Consider the following 22666-nt stretch of genomic DNA (forward strand, 5'->3'; position numbering starts at 1 on the left):
TAAATTAAAATTGTAATATTTTTAATTGAACCCATGATTTAAAATGTTCCACATTTGTTTACTTATTATGGATTTCAATGGATATATAATTTTTATGTTAGACTTTATAGTAAATCAAAAAACAGTAACCCAAAATAACACACACACACACGCACACGCACACACACACACACAGTCATTAAGTCATGAAGTATTAAGAGAAAGAGGCATAAAGAGGATAATTTCTGATTAGAGTCACACTTCAGGGTGAGGGATATCGGGGCATGATCGCTAATAATTATAGGATGTATTTTAGAGGAAATCTTCTGTGCGATAGAATTATTTGAGAGAAAAAAGTCAATTCGTGAGAAGGATTTATGCACAGCGTAGAAGAAGGTGTATTCTTTTTTATTTGGGTTGTTTAGTCTCCATACGTCTCCTATTCCAAGATCATCCATGTAATTCATTAATACTTTAGCAGATCGAGATGGTTTTATATTTGGACACTTACTGGATCTGTCTAATGATGTGTTGAGTGTCAGATTGAAGTCACCTCCGATGATTAAAGATGAGTCAGCAGAAATGTCTGATAACTCCGAAAAAACTCTATGGAAGAAATCAGGGTCGTCATTATTGGGGGCATCGACGTTTAGAATTGTGAAACATTTATTATAAATTACCACTTTGATAATAATATATCTACCCTCTGGGTCTATTATCTTTGTATTTTTAAATTAAAATTGTAATATTTTTAATTGAACCCATGATTCAATATGTTCCACATTTGTTTGCTTATTATGGATTTCAATAGACATAATTTTTATGATAGACTTTTTGCTAAATCAATAAAAATAGTAACCCAAAATAACAAACACACACATTTTTTTTTCACAGGTGTTTTATTCAAACTGATCCCCATCTGATAATAAACGGGACAGAGTTTACAGTGTTGAAGTTTTGGCACGGATGAGAACAACTAAACTAAACCATACCAGTTTGTTCTGAGTTCAGTCAGATGTGTGTTTACCTTTTGTTTCTCTAACTTATTTTTGACATAAAACAACGCTGAAATCAGCTAAAAACATAAAGAATTATACCAGCGTAAAAGTGGAGGACCTCAGTCCTGGAGGGCTGCAGTCCTGCATATTTAAACAGCATAATGTACGACAAAGAAAACATGCTTGAAACACATTAAATCTCCCTAAACGTTGCATAAAAGTCCATAAAAAGGTGTTTTAGAACAGAACTGACCCGAAACATGCAGAACAGCAGCTCTCCAGGACCAATCACCACTTTCTGTTCTCAGATGTCTCATTTTAAGACACAATAATTTGTGTTTTATACATTTATAAAACATGTAAAAGTTTTTTTTAAATGAGGCGCTTTAAAACAAACATGCAGAACAGCAGCTTTCCAGGACTGACGTCTCGTCTTTATGAGTTTTTTCCCCTTTTTCTAAAAACTTAGTTCATGTTAAAAGAGGCTGAAATCACCCGATAATGTGATGACTTTCAAAATAAAAGAGTGAAAGCAGGTGAGACGGGACTGAAAATAAATAAACAGTAGAAACTTATTTTCTCAGTATTTTTTCACACCTTGTTCTTCTTTAATAACTATTCAACAGAATTTTTTATTTTATTTTTAAATTTAGATAATCCATCCGTCGTTTATACATTTGATTTATTATTATCAATTACAACTCATTTAATATATATATAATTATTTTTTTATCAATTATTGTTCAGCTTCCTGTTATCTTTTATTTCATTAATCAATAAAAATCTGCTTAATATAAGTTATTAGATTTTCAACAGCTCATTACAAAGTTATTATCAGTGACTTTTCAATAATAATTCCTTAGAAATTACCTTTATTCTGAAAAGATTCAACCCTCGGCTCCTTCAATGATTTTCACTTCATCCATCCCCGTTTACTTCCTGGTTGGTGTCAGTGTGTGTTCCTGTCACACAGCCGCTGTGCAAAACAACATGAGGGAAGTTGGAGTGATATTGGACGAAAGCTCCATCCTCACTTCCTGTCAGAACGTCTCAGATCAAAGTCAAACCAAATGTTCGGAACGACTGAAAAGTGCAAAAACGAAGGAAAGGGAAAGCGTGGGAAAGTGTGGCGCTGACCCATCGGCGTCCGGACGATGGCGTGACTCTGGGCTGAGGTTTGAACGAGAGCTGCTCCATAAAAAATACACAAACTGCATTTGGCAAAGAGTTCCAGAAGCTTTCGTTTGTTTGTTCTTTAGCTGCTGGTTTTACCTTCAAAGTAGCAGCAGACAGGAATGGGGCGGAGCCACCACCACTCTGCACGAGCAGCACGATTCACATTGGTGTAGAGTTGTGGCACGAATCCAACAACGTAGCAGCAGAGTCCAAACTCCTCCTACTGGTGCGACTGCGAGGAAGAGGAGGAGGAAGACGAAGGCTGCGAAGGAACGAGGCCGTGAGCGCGCGACGGTCGCTGGGGGCGGGGTTGTGGGGCGGGAATGCCGGGGTCGGACGGATCAACACCAGGACTTCCTTCACTCACCTCCACGTCCAGCTGAGCGGGACACTCAAAGTGGACGCAGTGGAACACCTGCAGAGAGGGAGGGGGAGGGGCATTAGCACACAGAGACAGAAAACATCTGTACAGCTGTTCTCACCTCATTGGCTGTGTTGTGCGTCCCGACGATGCGGATGAAAGAAGCAGATTGTTTTTCAAACTTTAGCGTCTGCCACGACCTGAAAGAAGAAGAAACATGAAGGTCATTCAATGTCATTTAGACAAATGTTCCACGAACTCTGGTCTGAAAAACATCTAAAATGTTCACCAAATGTTCCATATTTATTCAATATTCACACTGTAAATGTTTAGTTTGATCTGATCAATACTTTTTGAAATATGGATAATGTAGTGGGGGGGGGGGGGGGTGTGTCCTTATTATTCTTCCATGTTTATCTTCCAATATGCCAGTAACTCCATCACATAGAAAGGTAAATATGGTATAGTAATAAGCTCCACCTACTCTGTCAGAATATAGACATAGATCTGCTATACATCCTATCTGGTGGACATGTCAGCTCCTCTAAATAGTCACTAAGTCAGTGTGTGTTTGGGTCTGGATTAAGGGTGTGTGATCTGACGATATTAGATCGTTAAGGATTAAAACATGACGACGATCTCCCAAATCACGGAGATTGTAGAACCGTCTGTAGTTCACATTTTGCGTCATATGTCTGTGTCATATGTCTGTGGTCCAGACACAGAACATCCACAGGTTGTTTTCTCTGTCAAATCACACCATTAACTAGTCAGCATGTCAGCGTTACAACACTGAATAATTATTAAGAGCTTAAACAGGGCAGAAGTACCCCCCCCCCCCCCCCCCAATGCACGGACACACAGTCAGCTGTGTCAGTGACTGTCTGTCAGAGGCTCAGTGCAGATGTCTGTCTGTCTGTTAAACTCTATCAGTTGTGAGTGTTAAACACTGAGAGATGTTTGAGGAAACACTGCATGTGTTTCTCTTCTCTAACTAACTCTGCTGCTGCTGCAGCTAACGGGGCTGTTTACACATTCTTAAAGAGACAGTGTCCTGAATGTGATTTACTTTAAAAACTACTTTCAACAACTCAGAGCTGCCCTGAAAAAAGCAACTCTACATCATTTAATCACATTTCAGCCTTAATGAAGGAAAAAGTCAAAAGTGACACAAAATGTAGTTATTGTGCTGCTAGTGATTAATAAAAGGGTCTTTGTGGCTCCACTGACTTTGACCCATTATTGGTTTATATCACCTATTGTCATTTAGAGTAAAAATATATAGATATGAATATTGGTTCATATCACCCAGGCCTAATGTAACCAAAGCAGTAACGTTTTATCTTGTAAAGGATATGATTGTCTAAACTGTGTGAAATGAGGCGTTCAAACACTGTTTAAAGTATGATTTTATTATTATGAGTGTGTTACCTCAATAACTAATAGAAAACACTAGACTGATGTACTGCCTTGTTATGTAGCAAGTGTTGCTAATGCTAATGCTACACTACTTTAGTTAAACAAAGTAAAAACACTGTGTGACTATAAGAACATGTCAGACCTTTAGTTTGATTTATTTATACTTAGAACCAGTTTGATAAATTTCTTACATACAATTTAAAAAAATATTTGAAAATGATCTTGTCTTAAATTATATTTTATTCTTTTTTCTATTTAGGATGATGATTTAAAGTAAGTGAATTGGTAAAAATGTATAGAGTAACTATTGAATAATCACATAACAATTGGTAAATATTTCAGAATGTGAATGAAAAACATGTTGATATCTCACCGACAGGCCACTCTGGTCCGATCCACCACTTTAATCCAGCTCTGCTGATTGGTGGACACCTCGATGTAGTAACTGTAGGATCGATCGTCACAGTCCCACAGCAGCAGCCTGAGAGTCAACCAAACATGTTTTAACACCCGAGAGTTTCATTTGATCTATATTTGGTGATGCCATCAGGAGGCACGGCGAGAACTTCCACATTTACGCTGATGATACACAGCTGTATATCTCTGTGTCTCCTGATGACACCAGTCCAATGGATGCTCTTTTTAACTGTATTTTAGATACAGTGGGACAAAAAAGTATTTAGTCAGCCACCAATTATTACTATTATAGATTCAGTCTACCCAGCCTGGTGCAGGTCTACTATTTAGTTTCTGGTGTCCTTTGACAGCTCTTTGGTCTTGGCCATAGTGGAGTTTGGAGTGTGACTGTTTGAGGTTGACAGGTGTGTTTTATACTGATAACCAGTTCAAACAGGTTCCATTAATACAGGTAACGAGTGGAGGAGGAGCCTCTTAAAGAAGAAGTTACAGGTCTGTGAGAGACACAAATCTGGCTTGTTTGTAGATGACCAAATACTTATTTTTCATTTAAAATCCTACAATCTGGGTTTTTTTCTCATATTGTCTCTCATAGTTGAGGTTTACCTATGATGTAAATTACAGACCTCATCTTTTTAAGTGGGAGAACTTGTCAAATTAGTGGCTGACTGAATATTTTTTGCCCCACTGTATCAATCATGGATATCAGAAAACTTTGTGCAGCTCAATCAGGACAAAACTGAAGTTTTAGTTGTGGGTCCTAAAGCCCAGAGACAGAAACTTTTACCTAAACTTCAAAAAACATCTTTGATTAACTCTGAATAAGTTAAAAACCTGGGCGTTATTTTAGACTCACATAAAAATATAACAAAATTAGGTTTTTATCATTTGAAGAACATAGCCAGAGTCCGCCCCTTTTCTCTCTCAGGTCAACACAGAGAAGCTAATGCATACTGTTATCACCAGTCAGATTGACTACTGTCTTACTGGTCTTCTAAAAAAAGACTATTTCAAGTTTACAATTATTACAGAATACAGCAGCACGTGTCCCGACTAAGACCAGGAGGCGGGAACACATCACACCCATTATAAAATGGCTGCATTGGCTCCCCGTGTGTTTCAGGATCCATTTTAAGGTTCTCTTACTGGTTTTTAAATGCCTTAATGGTCCTGGGCCTTCTTATCTTCCAGAACTACTTTTACCATATGAACTTTCCCAGGCCCTGAGGTCCTCCAGCACTGGCTTTTTAATAATCCCCAGTCAGGACACGCACTCACAGTGAAAAGTCTGACGGAGCACCTCAGGGCTGCAGAGAACATTCATATTTTTAAGAATAAGCTCCAAACTCACTTGTTTAGTTTAGCTTTTAGCTAATTCTTTAATTAATGATTATTTCTGTTTTATTATATCTACTGTTTTATATTTTACCTTGTTAATTTGTTCTATTGTTTTATTTTTCGTATTAGTTTTATCCTTCTTGATCATTGTTTTCTCCCAGTGTTCCTCAGAGGGGGCTCTGCACTGGGAGCCGTAATGGATGGTGGATGTGGGGGCGCTGCCTCGTGGGCCCTCAGTGCTGGTGAAGGACTCCCATCTCTGCTGCACTGGTCTATGATCAGCTCCTGGTGCAGATACCCTTGTGATTAGGGTTGGACATTGTTTGGATTTTAACAATTCTGATTCCAATTCTGATTCTCAATTTTGATTCCTGTTCTAAACGATTCTCGATTCTGATTCTTTGAGTTGTGCAGGTCAACAGGTCACAGGTTTCACAGGATATTTTTTTTAATTTGAAACAGCCTGTACACAGACCATTTTTATTCATTCACATAGTTGATATAGTTTATTCTGGTTGCTTTAATGTAACTAGGATATTCAATTACAAAGGTCAACAAATGTAACTGTAAAAGATGCTGAAATAAAACTACAAACAAGTTGTCATCAGTGTAAAAAACATAGAGCTACAGGTAGATGTGAAACTAAATAAAACTAACTCAAACACTGGAACAGTCATGTGACAAATCAATCAATAGTTCTAGTTGAGAAAGATTATTATTATTATTCTGGATACAGTGGAACCTATTTATATTGTAGGGAAGATGTTATATACATAAATGTAATTGGAGTCAAAAGCCACAAAATAACACCACTTATTCCTGGTGATTGTTTTACAGAGTTTTGCTGGTTCAGAATCAGAATCAGAATCAGAATCATCTTTATTCGCCAAGTGTATGTTGTACACACGAGGAATTTGACTCGGTCAACTGTGCTCTCTCCAATAGTGAAATATCTCCCTTCTGCTCCACGGTCCAAACTGAAAACGTAATCTCCCCCCCCAGGTAAACAAACAGAGCAAGCCACGGAAACAAACTAGTGCGGGCATTTTGGAATCGAAAAAAAGAATAGAAATGCAAACATCTTTGTAACGGTTCTGGAACCGGACGTTAAGAACCAGTTCTCGGTGCCCAACCCTACTTGTGATGCTGTCCTCCCTCCAAGATTCTCTGTACCCCCCAGGTATCATGTGCCATTGTCCTCATCCTAATTCTCTGTGTGTGTGTGTGTGTGTGTGTGTGTGTGTGTGTGTGTGTGTGTGTGTGTGTGTGTGTGTGTGTGTGTGTGTGTGTGTGTGTGTGTGTGTGTGTGTGTGTGTGTGATGTTGTTGGGGTTTCTTGTGGCTTGTTTGCATGAGGTATTATTTATTGTATATAAGGTTTAAATGATGTAAAGCAGCAATTCTCAACTGGTGGGTTGGGACCCAAAAATGAGTCACGGAGCTGTACTAAGTGGGTCGCGGACAGCTGGTCAAAAATGAATAAATACTTAATGTCTCTCATGTTTGACTAGTCTTTTATTTTGAAAGAAGCTTTTCTTTTGACAGGCATGCTGTGAAATGCATGTAGCATATTAAAATATATAGATTTATTAAAATAAAAATATATATGTGTTTTCAACAACTATATTTGAAAAACTAAATTTGGCTGGTTGAATTCTAAAAAAAAAAAAAAGTGGGTCGAGATTTAATGACTGTGGCAAAATGTGGGTCCCAGGATGAGACCAGTTGAGAACCCCTGATGTAAATCACTTTATATTGTATATATGAAAAGCACTCTGTAAATAAAATTAGATTAGACATGATCTGATGTGTTTGTGACACAATGCGACACAGCGGTTGGACAAAACAAATAATTATCACCTTAAATGGACTATTCCTGTAGTTAATAGAGAAGAGGAGGAGAAACAGACTGTTAATGATTTACTCTCCTGCTGCTGTGATAAACACACCCTGAAGCAGCATTTGTCTGACTCACAATCACAATCGCCTCCTAAATATCCATGTGTTTTACTGTATGTGTTTGTAACGGGGCTACGCCGTGCCCTCTAAACTGTTTGTAAGGTTTTAATCTAGAAACAAATGCATATGCATGAAGGCCCCAAAACCGCCTGTTTTTAGGAGCATCATTAAAGTGATTTTTCAGAGGCTAAAACTTCAGAAAACAGGCGAGTTTAAGAAAATAAACCTCAAATACTGAGTTGTTGGGGTTCTTAGAACAAATGGAGATGGTGAAAAATTGCAGAAAACTGGAGCTTTAATGACTGAGAGTCAACCCAACATGCTTTAATACCCCACGGAGCCACGCCCCCACACACAGAGCCACGCCCCTACCTCAGAGAGCCAATGGAGTAGGGCTGGGCCAGCTGGATGACGATGGCCCCTGAGCCCAGCTGGTGACACGTGTATCCTGAGTCCCAGTCGTAGTTACGAGTGTCTCCGTTCAGTAACGCGTTCCTGCTGCGGCTCACGCCCTCCACCACGCTGGCACACGCCCCGATGGTCGCCACGTTCTCAGAGGGCACTGTGGGGGCGGGGTCACACCTTAGACGTTGCTGGTGTATCGCTAACACTGGTCATCTTTACAAATGGTGACTATCATCACAATACGACTAAACACACATTCGTGAATTTAAAGTCTCTGAACCAGTCACAGGATAACATGACCACCAGTCTGACTCTAACACCAGCTGCAAAGTGGACACACTTTGCTTTGAGCGCATGTGGTCAGATCACACCATTCCCTCAACGTGCACACACACACAGGATGCTGATTGGTCCAGGGTCGTGACAGTAACGCAGTAATTGATGGATTGTAGAGTAGGGTACATAGATCAGTTCCTTACCCAGGATGCCGTTGTCCAGGGTGAACGAGCGGTTGGTGAACGTACACTCAAACGCCACCAGGTGGAACACCTTGTTGACGGTGTTGTGAGTCCCCACGATGCGAACGTACCTGAAACACACAAGATAACGTCACTAAAGTCAAGGATTGTAACAGGATTTAAGAGGATTCTCCACTTTTTTTAGTGTATTTACTAGTAGATCTATGTCTAACAAAATACTTTATTATGTACCATATCTATCTATCTATAAAGCAAGGAATCTGTCTGTGTGAAGCTCAAATATCGCTGCGATTCAGGGACAGACAGAGCTGAGACTTTCAACATGGCTGCTGCTTGGTTCAAGGGTGTGTAACGTCGGATTTCTTTGGACGCCCCACCCCCACGCCCCACCTCCTGAGTCAAAGGACTCATTGATGATGTCATCAGTCCTAGCTCTCAACAGTGATGATGTCATCAGTCCTAGCTCTACAGTGATGTCATCCCTATGTTCCAATGTTTTATAGAGGTGTCATCAGTCCTAGCTCTTAAAAGCAAGAAGAAAAAGTCTCTGTGTGTGTGTGTATGTGTGTGTGTGTGTGTGTGTGTGTGTGTGTGTGTGTGTATTTCTGTTGATAATAATGGTGAAGTTAGACCAATGACAGCAGACAAACTCTCAACAAAACATAATTTTCATTTCCCAATATTAAACTGAATCCTGTAGTTTTTCTTTTGCATTCAAGAAAAGAAAAACTGACCTGAGACTTTCAACATGGCTGCTGTTGGACTGCAATGATACCATTAATAAATTTTTATAAATGCTTTACAAATTCCATGTGCATCTAAACTGACTCAGTAGATCCGGATCTGTGAGGACAACAAACTGGAATGGGAATAGATGGGGTTCAACTCCCTACAGTGTCCTATGAATCAATGAAAACACAATATTTATCACTCTACACATTTCACAACAAACCTAAATTTCCCTGACGTTCCACCTTCAAACACAACCTCATTTAACCATCCATGAAAAAAACTACTGGCCCCTCCCACTTTTTATAGCTATACATACTTCCTACGGGAACTGACCTAGTTTATTTAATTTCCTTTTTTTAAATTCTGGGTTTTTTTTTTTTAAGAAATATTTATAATTTTTTTCAGAAAATATTACTTTTTAACTCCTGTGAGGAAACTGAATAAAAACCAATAAAAAAGAAAACTAAAATTAAACAAAAATGTACATCAAAAATAAAATCAATAAAAACAATAATCCATGATGTTTCAGACTCTAGAATCACTGGTATTGATGATCTCGTCCACAACAACAGATGTTCTGTAGCTCTGATGAGATGTTTAAACACAGCAGGTGAAGATGATTAATGCTGAGTCATGTTTTCACTGAGCACAGCAGCGCTACATGATAAACAGACAGAGTTTCACAGACACATTAAAGTTAAACAGACACTGGTGATTAGTGTAGTTTTTTACCAGGTTAGACGTGTTTAGGTGATGTTTGAAGAGGACAGGATGAGAGTAGGAAGAACATTAACGCATTAAAAAAACGTCCTTTCTCTCACGGTGACGGCGTTTAAGCCCCATTCTGTCCATTTCAGCGTTCAACAGTAGATTCTGTTTTCATTGTTTGCTTTCGTGACTCCATCAACTTGGATTTTATAGCATCCTAGTGTAGTTGTTAGCGCACTCAGAGACTCGCTGCATACAAGCGTGTGTCCTATAACCATCTCTGATTGGTCAGCAGCCCAGGAAGGCGGATCTCAGCAATTCTGATTGGTGAACATTTATGTCACTCAAATGATACAGATGGAAAAAAACCTCCAGCATCTGAGGTTATGTTCTTACAGTAGTGAAAACCTTAATATTGATGTGAATAATGTTAATCGTTCAGACTTACGGTACACACATCAATGACACATTAAAATGGAAACAGCATGCAGATTATTCCTATAAAAACATCCTCCTTCAGTTTTACACAGCCATGAGTGAGAGTACCCACATTATCAATAATAGTCTGGTACAGTCATTCACTCCAACGCATAATCAGCAAATCATCCAAATCACTGGCCACACACTCCCATCCATAGAGACTGTATCACAGACGTGTCACACAGCGAGCATTGCAAATGACCACAGACCACACCCACTAGGGTGGGAACCTCTGGGTAGCTCACGATACGCAACACAAAGCTCACGATAACGATTATCTCACGATATGACAATACTGCGATTATCAATATATTGGTCAGAAATCAATCTACGATAATCTATGACATAACAAGAAAAAAAGATTAAGTGAAAAAATATATATTTCTCTGAAAGACGATAAATATAAAAAGTGTTCTATGAACAGTGACACTATTTTAGTGCAACATTTACTAATAAGTATCTCTAATAGTGCTTTATGTAAACAATAAATATGGTCTTTATTACCAGTGACATCATTATAGTGAAATATTACAGTAAACAATATATTGGTTCCTTCAACAAACAGTGACAGCGGGAGCATATCGATAATCGATCGTGCGGAAAAATATTGCGATATATCGCCATATCGAGATATTGTCACGCTCCTAACACACACCCTGTACACCCCTTTTTCACACTCATGCCCTCTGGGGGGCGCTACAGGTCTTTGTCAACCAAATCAGCCACATTTACCACCAGTTTTCACCCCACTGCCATACAGACACTAAACAAATACTTCAAGTAACTTACATCTGTAACATTGCATTGTTTAACTGTCTGTATGTATGTAACTATGTACTGTATGTGAGCATTATGTGCTGTTGTGTGGCCATTAATAAATGATTCTGATTCTTTTGTTTACAGAAACACCATAAAAACTGTTCAGACCATAAAAATAATCTGTGACACACAAACCCTGAGGATAGATGTCCTTCTGGGTGGAAGTGCTTCAACAGTCTGTGATTTACTCTCTAACTTCAGCCACCAGAGCGTGTCAGCGCACTGTTTAGGGGAGAGTAAAGGTCCTTGAGGAGAGCTCTTCTTCTCTGCTTTATTGTCTACTACCAAGCATCAGAATTAGAAATGTCGCCCCCTGTGGTCACAGATTATTTTTCAAGTCACAACTGTTTTTATTCTCTTTCTGTAAACAAACACATTGTACATCGACTCATTTGACTTTTCCTAAATATTTTGAGCAACCAAAAGTATGTGCTGCTTTCGGTCGCTCAAAATATTCAGGAATAATTGTCATTGTGACTGAAAAAGCTGCTACATGATGTAAAAATCAGATTGAATGTTTCACTCCAATAGAAAATGATGAAGGAACACAGGCTCTAAAACTGTAAAATAGTCCTATTTTCAAAAGTAATTTAATTGAATAAAGTGTATAATAATGTGTTTTGTTAGACATAGATCTATTAATAAGAACATTATAAAGTTTTAGGACACATTTATGAAAACAGTGGAGGATCCTTGAAGGTCGTGACCTTAAAGGGACAGACCTGCAGACTCTAGGAGTGAAGTAGAGATTCTGCCAGGAGCGACACAGGAACTTAGAGTGATCAATGACTCTGATCCAGTCCAGCTCGTCCATGGAGACCTCGATGTAGTACGAGTACGACCTGGGGGAGGGGCACAGAGAGGCGTGGTGAGTTCAGGTGCATCAGGAGAGCTGAGGAGGCGTGGCGTTTACCTGCTGTCACGATCCCACAGCAGCAGGCGGATGTGGTTGATGATGGAGGCCACGCCCAGTTTGACCTGGATCCCTGCCCGTCCGTCGTCCTCTATGGGGTGTCTGGAGAAGCCGTGGTCCAGGTCGTAGTTCTGAGTGTCTCCGTCCAACAGCGCCGACTTCAGCTCCCCCTTCACCACCTGGGCCCCGTGTTTCATAGTAGCAATGTTCTCCTCTGAGACTGAACACACATCCACTCTATTATTCACTCTCTATAATAGATAGAACACATCCACTATCATTATAAGTCTATAATACAGGGGTATCTTAGTTCAGGGGTCAAATACGGACCACTTTGATCTCAAATTTATGGTGGGAAAACGAGTAGTTTCATAATTATTCTGCTCTATAAATATCCAATATTGAAATTTCCTTGAGCTTGTGACCATTTTTTTATTCAATTTGGGAAAAATTTGTGGAATAATTTTAATAAAATTGTAGGATTTTTGAAATGATAAAGATATAAAATGACTGCCGTCATGTGAAAAAAGCGTGAGAAAAAATACACTAAATGAGAGAAAAATGTGTAACATTTTACCCAAAAACAAACAACAAAAATGAAAACAAAAACACAAACACAAAAAACTACACACAATGACATCAAAAACACATAAAATGAGAAACAAACACACAAAAAAACAAAAAATAATATTGTGGATATTCATTGACTGTATGTATTTGGAAAGGCTGAGATACTGTATATAAAATAATACTTGGTATTTTTCCACAGTGATTCATGTTTTCTGTCAGTAGGACTTCATCGTGCTCTCGCGGCCCAGATTTGGCTCCCAGGCCTTAAGTTGGACACGTGTGCTCTAACAGATGAAAGCGCTTACTCAGCATGCCGCGGTAGTTCAGCTCCATGTTGCGACTCTCTGAGCGCGTCTTGATGGCGTCCAGCAGGTCGTCGGGGGTAACGAGGCCTGACGGACGCACCACGTTCAGCATCTCTGTCAGAGTCATCAGAGGCAGGCGCACCGCTGACATCACTTCCTGTGTATGGGCGTCGTCCTCGTGCTGCCGACACCAGCGACTCAGAGCCTGGAAGATCTCCTTCTCACTGGCAGCAAATGAGTCGCGACGCACCACCGTCAGCAGGGCCGTCTGAGGACCAATCAGAACACAGGGATATGTTTACTGAGGGACACCAGATAACACACTATATTAGTCTAAACTATGGAGTAACATCTGTACGTGTGAGTCATCTAACCGGGACATTCTGTTGGCTGTCTCTGAACATGTGACTTTAGGAACACAGTTGGTGAATATGATCTTTTAAACTTTAACTTGTGTCACTGGTACCATGTGACAGACCCTCCAATCAGAGGCCAACTTCATACGACACTTTCTTATAATCATAATCTGAGTCAGACGTTACATAACTACATTATTTATGAGACACTTTGTTTGCCAATCAAACCACCTCCAAAACCACAGAAGAAGAAGAAAAGAGGAAATAATCTGTTTATATCATTTGTTCTCTGGTTAGTTTGTTTAAAATACTGTGGTTTTTTTTGTTTTACTAATTTAAACCAAAACAGAAACATAGAAAAATCCAAAACCAGACGAGCAGTGGTTTTCTGTGGTGTAATGAATCTACTGGTGCTCCTTGTTTCTTGTGTGTGTAGAAAAAGAAAAAATATTTTTCTAAAAGTTATAACATCTATTGTTCCTCACAGTCAATAGTCAATCACCAGTTTATCTGGATATTATTTGGACCGTAACACCACTAATCCAAACCTAAACGTGAGCAGCTGAAACATCCACAGACTGAAGGGAAACCAGTCCTGGTTCTGTTCACTTTGACACTATGTGTCATATTTGTGGAATTTTTGTAAATATCTGTATCATATTGGTATATATTTTTATATTTGTATTATTATTATCTAACTATCCTACTTTATTTTCTACTACTGTAATGTGTGCGTATCTGATCCCTATTTTAAACAGTTTTTTACATAATTATACACTTATTAATTGTCAATTCTTTCTTTCGTCTTTGTTAACGTTTTTATTCTTTTATTTGTTAGTTTTTTCTGTGGCTGTAACAAAAGCAATTTCCCCCTGGGATTAATAAAGGAATTCTGATTCGCTCTAATTTACCATAAATACACAAATATATATCACTAACAAGAATTCACCATTAATGTTTTACATTTTAAAAGAGACAAAACGCTGCTTATCCAGATAAGACATGTTATAAAAACAGAATGTATATATTAGGGTGCATCAAACCCCACATTAAAAAATATATATTTTTAATATCTCTGCCAACTCTCCCTTTTAAAACTGACTTTTTACTAAATGTGGAACAACAAGGGAGGAAACAGAACTTTTTACACTTTGTTCCTCTGAATGAGGCTGATGATGTTTATTACTGTAGATCAACCATTACAAAGTGATTTATTTATCATACCTCACCTTTAATACACTTTAGTTTTTTTTGGATGCATGTTTTGTTTTATTTGAAGGGTTAATATAAATGAAAAACTTTGTTGTGCTTTTTATGATAAGCAAAGGCTACTGAAATATTTAAAAATGTCAGAATATTCAATAAACATTTAATTTCTTTAAAAAACATGTTTAAAAATTTACACTATTCTATTTATGCACTACAAAAAAAATAGTGAAAAACTTAACCATATTTGATATTATTCGGTATTCAGCCAAGTGTTTATATTTTATTCGGCTTAGGCCTCAAATTTTTTATTTCGGTGCATCTCTAGCTAACATGATGACCAACTGTATTAGAACACCGCAGAGGTAACTGTAATAGAGTGAGAGTCACTAGCAAACATGATGACCAGCTGTATTAGAACACCACAGAGGTATTTGTAATAGAGTGAGAGTCACTAGCTAACATGATGACCAGCTGCATTAGAACACCACAGAGGTATTTGTAATAGAGTGAGAGTCACTAGCTAACATGATGACCAGCTGCATTAGAACACCACAGAGGTATTTGTAATAGAGTGAGAGTCACTAGCTAACATGATGACCAGCGGTATTAGAACACCACAGAGGTATTTGTAATAGAGTGAGAGTCACTAGCTAACATGGTGACCAGCTGCATTAAAACACCACAGAGGTAACTGTAATAAAGTGAGTCACTAGCTAACATGATGACCAGCGGTATTAGAACACCACAGAGGTATTTGTAATAGAGTGAAAGTCACTAGCTAACATGGTGACCAGCTGCATTAGAACACCACAGAGGTATTTGTAATAGAGTGAGTCACTAGCTAACATGGTGACCAGCTGCATTAGAACACCACAGAGGTAACTGAAATAGAGATAGAGTCACTAGCTAACATGATGACCAGCTGCATTAGAACACCACAGAGGTATTTGTAATAAAGTGACAGTCACTAGCTAACATGATGACCAGCGGTATTAGAACACCACAGAGGTATTTGTAATAGAGTGAGAGTCACTAGCTAACATGGTGACCAGCTGCATTAGAACACCACAGAGGTAACTGAAAGAGTGAGAGTCACTAGCTAACATGGTGACCAGCTGCATTAGAACACCACAGAGGTAACTGAAAGAGTGAGAGTCCCTAGCTAACATGGTGACCAGCTGCATTAAAACATCACAGAGATATTTGTAATAGAGTGAGAGTCACTAGCTAACATGGTGACCAGCTGCATTAGAACACCACAGAGGTAACTGTAAGAGTGAGAGTCACTAGCTAGCATGGTGACCAGCTGCATTAGAACACCACAGAGGTAACTGTAATAAAGTGAGTCACTAGCTAACATGATGACCAGCTGCATTAAAACACCACAGAGGTATTTGTAATAGAGTGAGAGTCACTAGCTAACATGATGACCAGCTGCATTAAAACACCACAGAGGTAACTGAAATAGTGAGAGTCACTAGCTAACATGATGACCAGCTGCATTAGAACACCACAGAGGTAACTGTAATAAAGTGAGTCACTAGCTAACATGGTGACCAGCTGCATTAGAACACCACAGAGGTAACTGAAATAGAGTGAGAGTCACTAGCTAACATGGTGACCAGCTGCATTAAAACACCACAGAGGTATTTGTAATAGAGTGAGAGTCACTAGCTAACATGGTGACCAGCTGCATTAGAACACCACAGAGGTAACTGAAATAAAGTGAGTCACTAGCTAACATGGTGACCAGCTGCATTAGAACACCACAGACCTTGGACAGCGTGAGGAACCCGTCTGAGCTGAGCACATCTGAGGCGTGGCGGTCCATGTAGGCGCAGCAGGCGCTACTGAGCGTGCTCAGAGAGTAGAGGCTGGCCACGTCAAACACCAGACACACGTTGTTGGTGTGCAGCACCGTACGCAGGAACTCAGATGTAGAGTCCTCCAGGGGTTGCAGGCCATAGCGGTGAGCCAGGCCTAAGAAGTCCAGCAGGACCTCCTCCCTAGCAGCGCTGAGACTGGCTCTACCCGTGTACAAGTAGTGGAGCAGCATGGAGAACGCCTCACTACGGGTCTCCTCTAGGACCACCTCTGCCTGGGGCTGGGACTCCTTCATCCCTCCATACAGCAGCGCCCTGCAAACATAGATATAAATATACAGTATATACATAGAGATTAGGGGTGAGTATTGGCAAGGATGTTGCAATACAATACATATACACAATACAATATTATCGCGATATATTGTTACATTCTATCCAGTTAATATCAAAATTAAAGATATTGATCATTCAGAGGACAAATTGAGTCAAAACTATTTACTTCAACACATCCTATTTATTATTATTTCTACAGCGCCATCTACTGGAGTGGAGGTGCAGAAGTGGAACAATTTTCAAGGTTTTTATGTAGAACAGAACCTGGTTAGGCTAGTGACATAGAGTAGTGACTATGTCTGCAGCAGTAGAAAACACAATGTGAAAAATACAATACGATATATACATATATATATTTCTTAATCGATATTTTTAAATCGATTAAAAGAAAAAAATGTAAAATCGGCACCCAAAAAAAAAAATCGCGATATATTGTGAAATCGAAATATATACACGTAGATATAGAGAAATACAGAGACAGACATATAACACAGGTACAGTGCCTTGTGAAAGTATTCGCCCCCCTTGAACTTTGACCTTTTGCCACATTTCAGCCTTCAAACATAAAGATATAAAACTGTAATTTTTTGTGAAGAATCAACAACAAGTGGGACACAATCATGAAGTGAAACGAAATTTATTGGATATGTGAAACATTTTTAACAAATAAAAAACTGAAAAATTGGGCGTGTAAAATTATTCATCCCCTTAAGTTAATACTTTGTAGCTCCACCTTTTGCTGTGATAACTACTGTAAGTCACATGGTGTTTGTTTCTATCAGTTTTACACATTGAGAGACTGGAATATTTGCTCATTCCTCTTTGTAAAACATCTGGAGCTCAGTGACGTTGGATGGACAGCGGTTGTTAACAGCAGTTTTCAGTTGTTTCCACAGATTCTGGATTGGATTCAGGTCTGGACTTTGACTTGGTCATTCTAACACCTGGAGATGTTTATTTGTGAACCACTCCATTGTAGATGTAGCTTCATGTTTTGGATCATTGTCCCAGTCTCAGGTCTTTTTCAGACTCCATCAGGTTTTCTTCCAGAATGGTCCTGTATTTGGCTCCACCCATCTTCCCATCACTTTTAACCATCTTCCCTGTCCCTGCTGAAGAAAAGCAGCCCAAACCATGATGCTGCCACCACCATGTTTGACAGTGGGGATGGTGTGTTCAGGGTGATGAGCTGTGTTGCACATGTTTGGTGTTTCTCCAGGTGGCTTGTGGCAAACTTTAAACGACACTTTTTATGGATATCTTTAAGAAATGGCTTTCTTCTTGCCACTCTTCCATAAAGGCCAGAGTTGTGCAGTATACGACTGATTGTTGTCCTGTGGACAGAGTCTCCCACCTCAGCTGTACATTTCTACAGTTCATCCAGAGATCATGGGCCTCTTGGCAGCATCTCTGATCAGTTTTCTCCTTGTATGAGCTGAAAGTTTAGAGGGTCTTTGTAGATTTGCAGTGGTCTGATACTCCTTCCATTTCAATATTATCCCTTGCACAGTGCTCCTTGGGATGTTTAAAGCTTGGGAAATCTTTTTGTATCCACATCCAGCTTTAAACTTCTCCACAACAGTATCTCAGACCTGCCTGGTGTGGTCCTTGGTCTTCATGATGCTCTCTGTGCTTTAAACTGACCTCAGACGATCACAGAGCAGATGCATTTATACGCAGACTTGATTCCACACAGGAGGATTCTATTTATCATCATTAGTCATTTAGGTCAACATTGGATCATTCAGAGGTCCTCACTGAACTTTTGGAGAGAGTTTGCTGCACTGAAAGTAAAGGGGCTGAATAATTTTACAAGTTTTTAATTTGTTAAAAATGTTTGAAATATCCAATAAATTTCGTTTCACTTCATGATTGTGTCCCACTTGTTGTTGATTCTTCACAAAAAATTACAGTTTTCTATCTTTATGTTTGAAGCCTGAAATGTGGCAAAAGGTCGAAAAGTTCAAGGAGGGCAAATACTTTCACAAGGCACTGTATATACACGTAGATATAGATATATACAAAGACATAGATGTATTGATATACAGAGACATAGATATATATACACAGACTAGTGATCGACTGATTCATCAGCCAGCTGATCTAATGGGAAAATTTGTTCATGTATCGGCATCAGCCCTAAAAAATCCATATCGGTCTATCCCTAACGAAGACACAGATATATACACATAGATATAGAGATATACTGAGACAGATATAAAAATATGCAGAGACGTAAATATTTACACACACATATATAGATATACAGACATAGATATATAGATATTACAGAGACATAGATATACACAGAAATAGACAAAGATATACACATAGAGCTGGACATAGAAAGATATACAGAGACATAGACATATACACGTAAAGCTGGACTGAGGCAGATCCAGAAAAAGAGAGATATACAGGAGGTAAACAAATTTGGAAATAAATATATAGAGATACAGATATAAATAGAGATGTGATATAGAAAAATTAATATATAATATTTATTATGAATATATAATTAATAATTTGAGTTCCTGCTTATAATAAGATATGATTCTTCTGTGTTTTTCCTTCTTTTCCTCTGGGAAAGAGCAAGATATCAAACTCTCACACAGTCACACACACACACATCCAGCTGTCTGTCAAAGCCACACATAAACAGTGGTGCTGGGGGGGGGGGGGGGGGGGGATTTCTAGCACTGTTTTAATAAACTGCTCTTTTCTTCCTTTCCTTTCATTCCTCCTTCCTGTGCAAATCATCAGGCTTTCATCTATATCTGGTTCAAATGAGGACAACGTCAATATTCTGTGACAGATGTAAATAAAAAGATGTAAACTGAGATATATAAATGAGAGCGATTGTGATATAAATATAGATGTAGAGTTATAGATATGATGCTATAGATATAGAGGTATAGATATGATGCTATAGATATGATGATGTAGATATAGAGTTATAGAAATGATGATGTAGATATAGTTATAGATATGATGCTGTAGATATAGAGTTATAGAAATGATGATGTAGATATAGAGTTATAGATATGATGCTGTAGATATAGAGTTATAGAAATGATGCTGTAGATATAGAGTTATAGATATGATGCTGTAGATATAGAGTTATAGAAATGATGATGTAGATATAGAGTTATAGATATGATGCTGTAGATATAGAGTTATAGAAATGATGATGTAGATATAGAGTTATAGATATGATGCTGTAGATATAGAGTTATAGAAATGATGATGTAGATATAGAGTTATAGATATGATGCTGTAGATATAGAGTTATAGAAATGATGCTGTAGATATAGAGTTATAGATATGATGCTGTAGATATAGAGTTATAGAAATGATGTAGATATAGAGTTATAGATATGATGCTGTAGATATAGAGTTATAGAAATGATGATGTAGATATAGAGTTATAGATATTATGCTGTAGATATACAGTTATAGAAATGATGCTGTAGATATAGTTATAGAAATTATGATGTAGACAGAGTTGTAAATATGATACTGTAGATATAGTTGTAGATGTGAAGATGTAGATATAGAGTTGTAGATGTGATGCTGTAGATGTACAGTTGTCGATAAGATAATGTAATTATAGAGTTGGAGATGTGATGCTGTAGATGTAGAGTTCCAGATAAGATAATGTAGATGTAGAGTTGTAGATGTGCGTGTGGTACCTGAAGTAGTGACATCGTGCTGCCAGGATGACGCGGTGCGCTGGGAATCTGTTTCCCTCTACGATGAAGGTGACGTCGCTGTACTCCTCCCCCAGCACCAGTGCCCCCAGCTGCTCCGACAGCAGGTGGACGTGGTCGATCTCTGACACCGAGGCCAGAGGACGCAGGGGGTGGCTGTTACTCATGCTGCTGGCGCCTGGCCGAGGGGGCGGGGCCACACAATCACAGTGCTTTTAAAACACTTGTTTAAACACTTCTAAATGTAGACAACAACTATATAGAGCAGAGATTGTTTTGAGTGATTTTGTGGCCTTTCTTTGTGCTGATTGGTGCATTTTTGGACTCATTTTGTGTATTTCTGTAATGTTGTGTATTTGTGGGTTCTCTTGGCATGTCTTTGTTGTTACTTTGTGTAGGGTTTCATATTCCTTCACACTTTCTGAAGATGTTTTGGGGTTCCGCACATATTTAGACTGATGAGCCACATGTGGCTCCTGGGCCCCAGCTGTTCATGTCTGATATAAAACATTCCTCTAATAAAATTATATCATTTTGTGACAAATTTCTCTGCACTTTAGTGCGATTTTTTTTGTGCGTAAACGCAGGATTTTAAACAAATTGAGAGTTCTATAAACATTTACATAATGCTTTCTCTTTCATTTTTACTTTCTACTGAGGGCCGATTCTAACACTCTAAAGGGCTGGATTTGGCCCCCAAGCCTTGAGTTTAACACCACTTTATGATACATTTACTTCTATTTCATACGGTACTTATAAAGAGAGTAAGAACCCCATGGAGTCATTTTAATTCAAGACTAATCATTTTTTAAAATCAACAATATAAAATAAAATAAAGTAAATAATTTGAAAGAAATCTTGTATATTTCAAATGCACTAAATCTACTTATAATACATATCAATAATACGCTACGTTAGCTGATGCTAAATGCTAATAAACAAAGTATGAACGTCCCTCGTTTATTAAAACACTGTTATTATGTAACGATGGAGTTTTACACTAAACTGCTGTTAAATGATAATATTATGTTACAGTTTGACGCTGAGTGCTGTTATCGGTGATATTTGACACGGCTAGCGGACGTAAACGACTCATTTAACGACTCTTTGAGCCGTTATTCACTCACCGAGCGGTTCTCCGTCCAAACCGGGAGCTTGAGGGTAAAAAAAATGAGCAAAAACAAATCGGAAAAAAGCAAAGCGACAATCAGCAACACCACCGGAAGTAATATAGAGGTAAAGGAAGGTACATCCGGGGTGATGACGGATTTTTCAGAATAAAGTGCAAGCGCAAAAAAAAATCTAAAGATAAAATATTTTAGAATTAAATTAAAGAAAGAAAAAAAAAAGCCATTAAACGCGATATATAAAACATGACAAAGATGAAATAAGTTATTTAAAATATCAAAATAAAATAGTTATATCTAAAAAAAAATATGTGTTAACTTGATTGGTGTTACTTTTTATATTCATTTATTTTTGTGAAAAATGTAAAATGATTTCAATGCCAGAGCTGAGCCAATCCCACTGTTTACAGATTAATAATTAATTTAATAAAAAAGCTTTAAGTAAATATGAAGTTCTTCTATTTCTGGTTATTTGTCAAGCCTATAAAATTTACCAATGAAATAATTATTTATAATTTAATCATGTATGACTGTGTTAGGTGGTGACTGTTAGATGGTGACTGTTTTAGGTGGTGACTGTGTTGGGTGGTGACTGTGTTGGGTGGTGACTGTGTTGGGTGGTGACTGTGTTGGGTGGTGACTGTGTTGGGTGGTGACTGTGTTGGGTGGTGACTGTGTTGGGTGGTGACTGTGTTGGGTGGTGACTGTGTTAGGTGGTGACTGTGTTAGGTGGTGACTGTGTTAGGTGGTGACTGTGTTCGGTGGTGACTGTGTTCGGTGGTGAAAGTGTTAGGTGGTGACTGTTTTAGGTGGTGACTGTGTTAGGTGGTGACTGTGTTAGGTGGTGACTGTGTTAGGTGGTGACTGTGTTAGGTGGTGACTGTGTTGGGTGGTGACTGTGTTGGGTGGTGACTGTGTTGGGTGGTGACTGTGTTAGGTGGTGACTGTGTTAGGTGGTGACTGTGTTGGGTGGTGACTGTGTTGGGTGGTGACTGTGTTGGGTGGTGACTGTCTTCGGTGGTGACTGTGTTAGGTGGTGACTGTGTTA

At 38.6% G+C, this 22666-nt stretch overlaps 1 protein-coding gene across 3 annotated transcripts; it reads right to left on the reverse strand.

The window, feature by feature from the left end:
* Positions 1-349: 349 nt before the first annotated feature.
* On the reverse strand, positions 350-21736 carry btbd9 (BTB (POZ) domain containing 9). Of its 3 annotated transcripts, none has more exons than XR_003673013.1 (11): positions 20474-20658; positions 16397-16760; positions 13058-13325; positions 12183-12402; positions 11992-12111; positions 8531-8640; positions 8019-8208; positions 4307-4414; positions 2636-2714; positions 1848-2568; positions 350-585 (listed from the first exon to the last, which is right to left on the reverse strand). XR_003673013.1 is itself a non-coding variant. In XM_028440682.1 (11 exons), the coding sequence occupies exons 2-11, from the start codon at positions 20656-20658 to the stop codon at positions 2374-2376; spliced, it is 1839 nt and encodes a 612-aa protein (XP_028296483.1). In that variant the 5' UTR covers positions 20659-20669; positions 21619-21736; the 3' UTR covers positions 917-2373. The 3 variants fall into 3 exon arrangements, 1 of the variants encoding a protein (XP_028296483.1); XR_003673014.1 differs by lacking the exon at positions 350-585 and having other exon boundaries at positions 917-2165; positions 2250-2568; XM_028440682.1 differs by lacking the exon at positions 350-585 and adding an exon at positions 21619-21736 and having other exon boundaries at positions 917-2568; positions 20474-20669.
* Positions 21737-22666: the final 930 nt, after the last annotated feature.

Source organism: Gouania willdenowi, assembly GCF_900634775.1.
Source record: "Gouania willdenowi chromosome 24 unlocalized genomic scaffold, fGouWil2.1 scaffold_320_arrow_ctg1, whole genome shotgun sequence".
Taxonomy (NCBI): Eukaryota; Metazoa; Chordata; class Actinopteri; order Blenniiformes; family Gobiesocidae; genus Gouania; species Gouania willdenowi.

Coding starts and splice junctions, on each gene's coding strand:
- btbd9 (XM_028440682.1), bottom strand. CDS start 20,658: ATGAGTAACAGCCACCCCCTGCGTCCTCTGGCCTCGGTGTCAGAGATC. Junction 12,403..13,057: donor GAACTACCGCGGCATGCTGA/GTAAGCGCTTTC, acceptor ATGTGTGTTCAG/TCTCAGAGGAGAACATTGCT. Junction 2,569..2,635: donor CGCACAACACAGCCAATGAG/GTGAGAACAGCT, acceptor CCCTCTCTGCAG/GTGTTCCACTGCGTCCACTT.